We start from the raw sequence: 8,390 nt of genomic DNA, 5'->3' as shown, positions 1-8,390 counted from the left end.
CTGTCATGATATAGAGATGAGCAAACATCATTTAGCTTTCCAGTGATCAAATAAGCTTGTACATAAAAGGAGTTTTATATTTAAAATAAAAGGCTGCCGTATATGATCGTAAACATGACAACCTGAACTAAATGCATAATGCATTTGTGCAGTTTAAAAGGACCAGTAGCTTCCCCAATTTCGCTGGTCAATGCACCAAAACCTGGACACATTAACTCTTCATCTACGAATGAGAACAACAATCTTAAGCAGTGAGCTCAACGACCCATGTTTTGTTCCTCTGTCCTACAGCAGCAAGCTAAATAACACCTACGTTGTGTTTTAGCTCATCACGAAAAGAATGTAAATCATCACTCCATATGATCAAGATTGACTATTTATTCTACTTCTGGATTCCCACAACCTATACCTCATATCGGTGAGTAACAAGAATTACTATTTACATATGTATACAACAAGAGGTGCTTTGCCAGATTCTGAAGCACACATCCATCGATCTATCCATCCATCCACAGATCCATCAATTCCTAAATCTATACATGAAAAAAATAAGAACAGAGAGGGGGGCCGTTGCTCACCATGGGTGGGGAGGAGGGGCCGAGGTGGAGCTGGAGCTGCAGCTGGTGCCTGACTTCGATGGCCACCAGAGGCGGCGGCCCTAGGGCTCGAGCCGGGGAGGGAGCACCATTGGAGGAGGGGTGGGGGAGTTGGAGGAGGGGAGTGGGTGCAGCAGCTCGCCTCCGCACCCGGGGCAGACGAGATGCGAGGGGGTGGGAGGGGGGAGGGGCGGAGGACGAGGGGACGGCGGTGGGAGGAGGAGGAGGGGCAACGATGGGAGGAGAAGGAGGAGGGGCGACGAGGAGGGGGAAGGAGAAGGAGGAGGGGCGACGAGGAAGGGGAGGCGAGTGGGACGGGAGGCGGCGGCTAGGGCTTCTCCACGGGCAGGCTGCTTTTTATACCCAAAGGTGAAAAGACTAAAATGCCCCTGGCGGGGCATAGAATTTACAGGCGGTGGCACGAATACTGTTTATGGCGAATTAAAGGCAACGTGGCCATCTTTATCCTGCCTATGACTTCTTGAGGGTTTATATGTTCGATGTATGCATGTTTGCTTTCAAGAAGAGAATAGAGAAAGAAAGAAAAGGCGGCGGCTGTGTGAGGCAGTTTGGCACCAAATACTTGTGTCTCCATTTGTGTGTGTGTGTGTTGTGAGAAGCAACACCGAGAGGAAGAAGAGGGGTTGAGAGATTCAGCCCCAACATTTGGTATCAGCGTCAGGTGATGACGAAGACGATGCCGCGTGAGTCTTCAGCGAGTGGAGCGTTGGTGCTCAGCGACTCAGCAGCGATGGCGGCTGCCACGACGGTGGCGGGGAAGCTCCCATTCCCGCTGCTCACGAGGACGAACTACGCGGCGTGGGCGATGAGGATGAAGTACCTCTTGCGCGCCAACGGCGCGTGGGGTACCGTTGAACGCGAGGCCTCATCGGAGGTCAACAAGGGCAAGGAGGAGATGGCCATGACCATCATCTCCCAGTCCATCGACAACTCGACGCTGCTGCGAGTTGCGGAGAAGGAGACCGCAGCCGATGTGCGGGCGGCGCTACGCTCCATGCATGTCGGTGTCGAGCGCGTCCGAGAGGCGAGGGTTCAATCCTTGCGCTCGGAATTTGATGGCATCAAGATGGGTGATGCGGAGTCCGTGGATGATTTCGCGGCGAGGTTCACGACGCTCGTGGGGCGCATCCGTGAGCTTGGTGATGCGATGGAGGAGAAGTACGTCGTGAAGAAGCTGCTCCGAGCCGTCTCCAACAAGTTCATCCACGTTGCGTCATCGATTGCATTGTTCGGCGACACCAACAAGATGGCCATGGAGGAGGCCATTGGTTCACTCAAGGCGCACGAGGAGCTCGTCAAGGGGGGGGGGGGGGGGGGGGGGGGGGGGACGGCACGTGAAGAAGAGCAGCTCCTCATGGCGAGAGGGCATGACTCATCGCGAGGACGTGGCCGTGGTGGCCGTGGTGGAGGGTGCAGAAACAAGAGCGAGGTAATGCTATAACTGTGATGCCTTTGGGCATTTTGCTTGGGAGTGTCCGGAGAAGAAGAAGGACAATGAGGAGAAGGCACTGCTCGGCGTGGACGAGCCGGCTCTTCTCTGAATGCTACGTCACGAGTGAAGAATCAAGATTAAGGAGAAGAATGTTAGGTTTAATCTTGATTGTATCTGCATTTTAGTTTCCTTTCTTTCTGCATGTAGCTAGAGTATGTGTAGTGTGTGCAGAAGTACGTGAGATGCGTACGAGCCGCTGGTTTCAACCAAGAAAGATCATGCATGGCGTGAGGCCTGTGCCGCGTGAAGCGGTGCTGCATGCGTTTCTTGAGCCGACGGGCTGCACAGAGATCGGGCAAGTAAGCAGTGGTTTGTTACGGTGCATGCGTGGAGTTAGTTGGGCTGGTGGCCTGACTTAGTGCATGGAGTCGTGCTGTTAGTGGCCGAGTGTATGGCCAGGTTAGTGCGTGCGTGTGTGTATTTAAGATATGTATGCATGTTTGCTTTCAAGAAGAGAATAGAGAAAGAAAGAAAAGGCCGGCGGCTGTGTGAGGCAGTTCGGCACCAAATACTTGTGTCTCCATTTGTGTGTGTGTGTGTGTGTGTGTGTTGTGAGAAGCAACACCGAGACGAAGAAGAGGGGTTGAGAGATTCAGCCCCAACAAAGACAGTTTATACTTGATACATCCAATGCATACCTGGCACTTATGGTTTAGTACGTTATTTGCAATCGCATGTAGTACATGTATTTTTCCTTGTAAATTGTTTCCTACAAAATTTGTGGTACAACACGCAGGGTCGAGCAAAATCACACGTATAGAGGTTGCAAACGAACATGCTGCAAGAGTCCGGGCTGGTGTGTAGGTTAGAACACTTACACCACGTCACAAAATAGCTGCACATTCCATTGTACAGGCAACGACCATGATACCATATGATGTGTGCTTCTAATTACACTACTTCCACGCAAAGACCAAAACTACAAAATTTACTACAACTGCAATGCAATAAAAAGATAACTCAAGGCACACATCACACCATTCTACATTCTAGAAAATTGATTTCTAGGGGAGGAAGGATGCATGGATATTGACATCAACTTTCTTACGGGCAATAAACCTGGATGGACAAAATAAAATTGATTTAACATCTGGAAAGCTCCCCATGGCTAATATATCCCTTGCTTAGTTTCACCCATAGATTTTCTAAATTTTATTTCTTTGTAATTGTTATCTGTTTCTCTTCTGATGTCAATTGTGAAGTTAAGTTCTCTGAACTGGAAAAGCTCCAGAGAAAGAAATTCCTATGATATACAAGTAAAAGGTGCAAATGTTCATGAAGTGAAAAAAATATTAACCGAGGAGAGCTTCTGTACATATTCGAGTAGCAAGAGACATGTGAATCAATAAAGTCAATGCCAACAACATGAACCTATGAAGCAAAACGCCGAGCATCTTTCGATCCGGAGTGCCATCTGACAAATTAAAAAACATAAGTTAAGCATAGGAAAATTAGGGGTAGCTGGAAAAAGGGAGCTCCAGCAAGAGACATCTGAAGTGATCAAGTCAATTTAACCAGCAAGAGGCTTATGAAGTAAAACATCGAGCACTTTTAAATCCAAGGGACAATCTAACAAAACATAAGCTCGGTATAGGAATCCTTAGGTGGTTGAAAACAGGGGGGTGCTACCAGAATGGAGGTCGGTTCCGAGATGTGGATGCGAGCAGGCGTGCGGGCTTAATGACGATGGCATTACAAAAGGGTTTTTTAACATAGCATCTGCAGGGTATTAATGGGGTGAGGTATGTGCATCTGTTGGCCAGAGAGCATCATCGGGGAAGATGAAACAAAAACCCTCTTTTAATCTTCTCAGTTCCTAAGATAGTAAAAAGAATGAAAGTACATAGTCAGCGATGACGCATTTTCATATTTCGCAATGAAAAAGGCATGATATGATGAAAATAATCATAATAGATCAACACTTTTGAAGAAAATCAAGGAAAATTATACTCAAAAATAGAAGACTGCAGTATGTAACATTAAAGAAAGATGGTTAAACTATGACCATCCCAGTGGACCATGTCTATATGTTGTATCTACTAATCTACACCATTTGATATCAGATCAATTTGTGGCCTAATTGTCCTACATCTTACCAATTGTGGTCACCCTCAAACGGATGGACGCTTAGGCAGAGGCTTAGTCAACAGCCGATTCCACCTCCTTCCTGGGTACTCCTCCACAAGGGCCACATAGCTAGGATTGAACTCACGGAGAACTCCTTCAATGCAGCGGACTGACCATTTGTCTGCACAAAAATAACGAGGCTAACTTCGCATGCTCTAATATGAATTTCATGCCAAAAAACTCGCAAAGAATTACCTTTCCAGAAACAGAGAGTGAAACTCGAAAGTTCATATCCGAGGAGCCTAGGGGCTCAACTTGTTGGGTAACAGTAACCCCAGCTGTTTTCCAGTTGAAAGTGCTTGGTATGTACTGAATAATGCTGAGTGCCGGTGTCTCTCCTTTCTCCTCGAAGTAAATAGAATCACCAAGTTTCGAAAAGGATTTGATCCGTGCAAATGCAAAAACAGAGCATTCCCAAGAACTTTCCAATTTCAAACTACAACCTTCACAACTTAGAGCAGAAAGCAAGAATCGCAAGGAAAATGCTGCAGTTACTTGATTTTAAATTAGAAAAGTCGATCTTGGGGATGTGGGACTCCGGAGGCGGCTGGCGAGCCCTCCATGGCCACGACGGCGGCCACCTCCATCGCGAGATCCAGGGCGGCTAGGCAAGGGATAGGAGCAGCGTGCTTCAGGACGGCGTCGACGGCGTGGTGGTCGCAGAAGATGGGAGCGGCAGCGGCGTGGTGGTCGCAGAAGATAGGGGGTGGAGGAACCCTAGCGTGTGCGAGGGGCTCGGGGACAGGAGCGATTGGTGCGAGGGGAGAAAAGGGAGGTCGCTGGTCGAAGTTTTTTTTTTTTTTTTGACGGGAGAAAACCAGTGTGAAGAGATGGTAGTACGGTAGGACAAAAAACCTACGAAAAAAACCAACGACGGTGGGAGGTGGGATGAAAAAAAAACCGGAACGGAGACTACCAACTGCTCCATTAGGAGTAGAGATTTTAGCAGTCGCGCGTACTAGCAAAACGCGCTGCTGCTATGTTTGAACTGGGCACAGATGGCTAGCCCCACTTAGCAGTAGGCGTATCCGTACCCAGTGCTACTGCTATGCTCCGTAGCAGTAGCGCTTTTCACGGACCCGCGCTACTAGTAACATTACCTTATCCTCCCCACGCGGCCGACCCTCTCACTCACTATCCCTCTCAGTCACTCTCGCCCGCGCCAATACCCGTCGTCCGCCACCGCCGCCGCGCTGCTCCTCCATCGAGGTACTCCCTCCGTCCCTCCTCCTCCCTCCTCCTCCGGCCGCCCCCTCGTCCCTCCTCCCTCCTCCGCCGGCAGCCCTCCTCCCACCGCCCCCTCCCGCTTCCTCCTCCGGCCGCCCCCTCCTCCTCCTCTCTCCTCCCTCCTCCCTCACCTCCTCCTTCCCTCCTCCTCCCTCCTCCGATCCCACCGGCCTCCTTCCCCTCCTCCTCTCTCCTCCCTCCTCCCACCCCCTCCTCCCTCCATCTCTATTTTTTTCTTTTTTTCCTGTAGTTTTTTTACTATTGTATAATGTAGTTTTTTTACTGTTTGTAGTAAGTGTTCAATAGAATTAGTAAGAAAATTAATAGAACTAGTTGAACTAGTTTATTTTTAGTAAGAACTACTTTATATTTATTTATAGTAAGTGCTTAGTTGAACTAGTTGAATTAATAGAACTAGTTTATTTTTAGTAAGAAAATTAATAGAACTAGTTTATTTTTAGGTGTATTTAACAATATTCTAGGTTGATTCGTTTTGAAGTGGACATGTCATATTTTTAACATGTCACATTTGTTGTTATTTTTTTACACTACTAGGGAAAACCCTAGTAGTAGCGCGGGTTTTGAGGCTATCAGCAGCGCGGGCAGCCGCGCTCCCAATAAGGCGCTACAACTAACTGTTAGTAGTAGCGCGGTCTGTACCCGTGCTACTATTATTGACTATACCCGCAGCGCGTTTCCGGAATGCACTACTATTAATTAGCTGTAGCAGTTTCCTGGCCCCGTGCTGCTGCTATACCTTTCATCATTCCCCCCCCCCCCCCCCCCCCCCGCTTCCTACCCTGTTTCAGCTTCAATAAACTGCAATTTGCAGATACTAGGTACTAATAGATATCAATTTCATAAAGCATTATAGGTACTAGGTAGTACTCCCTCGGTTCCAAATTACTCGTCGTGGTTTTAGTTCAAATTTGAACTAAAACCACCACGAGTAATTTGGAACGGAGGGAGTCCTAGATAACGATTTCATATATACTCAACATGTATCCTCAAGCAGTACTAGGTGATATCGACGACGATCATCATATGTAGTTCTAGATGATATTGACGACGATCATCATATGTAGTTCTACATGATATCGACAACGATCATCATATGTAGTTTTAGATGATATAGCCACACACACATATGTAGTTCTAGATGATATCGACGACGATCATCATCCTCAAGCCTGGGCGGTGGGTGTTCCTGATAGTAATTAGGATGGCCTGTCCAACACGAAGATTCTTGCCAATGAGGAATCTCTTCCACCCAACCAAATTTAAGTGTGTGCGACCGTCTGTGTCCATGCGATAAGTACAGGTGGTAACGGAGCCCCTTGCGATAAGGCGTAGTCCAGCTGAGCCTTCTTCATCAGGCTCGATACCACAACTCACAGATAGGTTCTTTGACAATTTTTGAATAAAAAACATATCAATTAATAAATAGCCTCGCACATACTCTTGCAAATATATTTCTATTAAGTCTAGATTTCTACAATATCAAAACGCACAGTACTACGCATTTGTACTAATTAATCTTGAATTCTACTAATAAGTATATATGGAGTATCTACACTATTAATAGTTCCTTGGATTCTACACTAATAAGCATGTCATCAGACTCTACACTAAAGCATATCATCGGCTAGATTCGACAAAGCATATCATCGGATTCACTAAGCATATCATCGGATAATTTGCATTTGTAAGTATAATAATAAAGCATATATATATATCATCAAATTACTACAGCCAGTATGTATAACATACCATTTAATGCCGATCGACCATCGTACTTGTCAGGCGGGTCACGAATGGCACCCCGACAAAGTCATCACGTGGCGGAATTATGTCCCATAGGTTGCACACCTCCTCCTCGCTCAGCCTCATTCTTTGAGCTACGATGGATTCATGAAGTGGGTTCTCATCATCTTCATCGAGTGGGTCCTCATTATCTTCATCATCTTCGTCATCTTCATCATCTTCCACCAGGTTGAGATAAATGACAGCCATCTTGGGTCTTTCTGCTCTGAAGGAGAAGCTGATCAACTCACCACCAGTAAGTCGCATGCGTGCGAGGAAACGGGCCCATCCATCTCCTCCAATCTGCGACATACTGCGTCCTTTCTCGCCCTCCATAGTGTACGGCCCCCTAGGAGCCTCAAATGTCACAGTGTCTCCTGTCAGCTTGTTGAATTTCAACCTCACATTGCATGAGACGATCTGTGTAAAAAAAGCAAAATGACACAATGCAGTAATGCCAACACTAAAAATAAAATAGTTGTTACATTTCATCTAATTTCTTACCGTCGCATGACGAAAACTCGGCTGGAAGTAGATGCCGAACAGCTTGCCATTTGCAAGGCTGCTGGCGCACCTTGACTTGCACAGTCGACACAGTGATGGTGGTGGTGGCGCCATTTTCCTAAAGCAATATGAGCAAAGGATTAACGATTCACCTCACAGGAAAGAAAAACAGTAGCATGTGATATTTTCGGTTCTTCCACGAGAAGCAATTTTATGGACAATTATAATCCTAAGATGTAGTAACATGTTAGATGACAAGGTACCACCGACCAAAGAATTTCGGTGGCACCTATTGCCGAAAAAACTTTTCACAAATATCTACCAAATAAGGGTACCACCTACCAAGACATTTCATCTAATTTGGCCCCTATTGCCTAAGATAATTGATTAAAAAACAAGTGGCAAATTTAACTAAATTGGCACCTACATTTTGCCAAAAAATAACTTATTAAAAACAACAAAAGCATCTACATATCCATGTACAGAAAAAATAACAATAAAATAGTGCATACTAAATCAACTAAATCAACTAGCGTACTAAATCCACTAGCATACTAAATCAACTACATCAAAATGTTCTAAATCAATTAAATCAACTAGCCTAATAAATTAACTAAATC

General features: G+C 46.2%; 1 protein-coding gene across 1 annotated transcript; it reads left to right on the top strand.

The window, feature by feature from the left end:
- Positions 1-1,347: 1,347 nt before the first annotated feature.
- Positions 1,348-2,158, top strand: LOC141027417 (uncharacterized). The gene is made up of 2 exons (XM_073504446.1): positions 1,348-1,911; positions 2,090-2,158. Exons 1-2 carry the CDS (start codon positions 1,348-1,350, stop codon positions 2,156-2,158), a joined length of 633 nt encoding a protein of 210 aa, XP_073360547.1.
- The last annotated feature ends 6,232 nt before the right edge of the window (positions 2,159-8,390 follow it).

This window comes from Aegilops tauschii, chromosome 7, assembly GCF_002575655.3.
Source record: "Aegilops tauschii subsp. strangulata cultivar AL8/78 chromosome 7, Aet v6.0, whole genome shotgun sequence".
NCBI classification, from domain to species: Eukaryota; Viridiplantae; Streptophyta; class Magnoliopsida; order Poales; family Poaceae; genus Aegilops; species Aegilops tauschii.
Note: the sequence above shows the minus strand (reverse complement) of the source record. Positions and strands in the feature narration are given on the sequence as shown.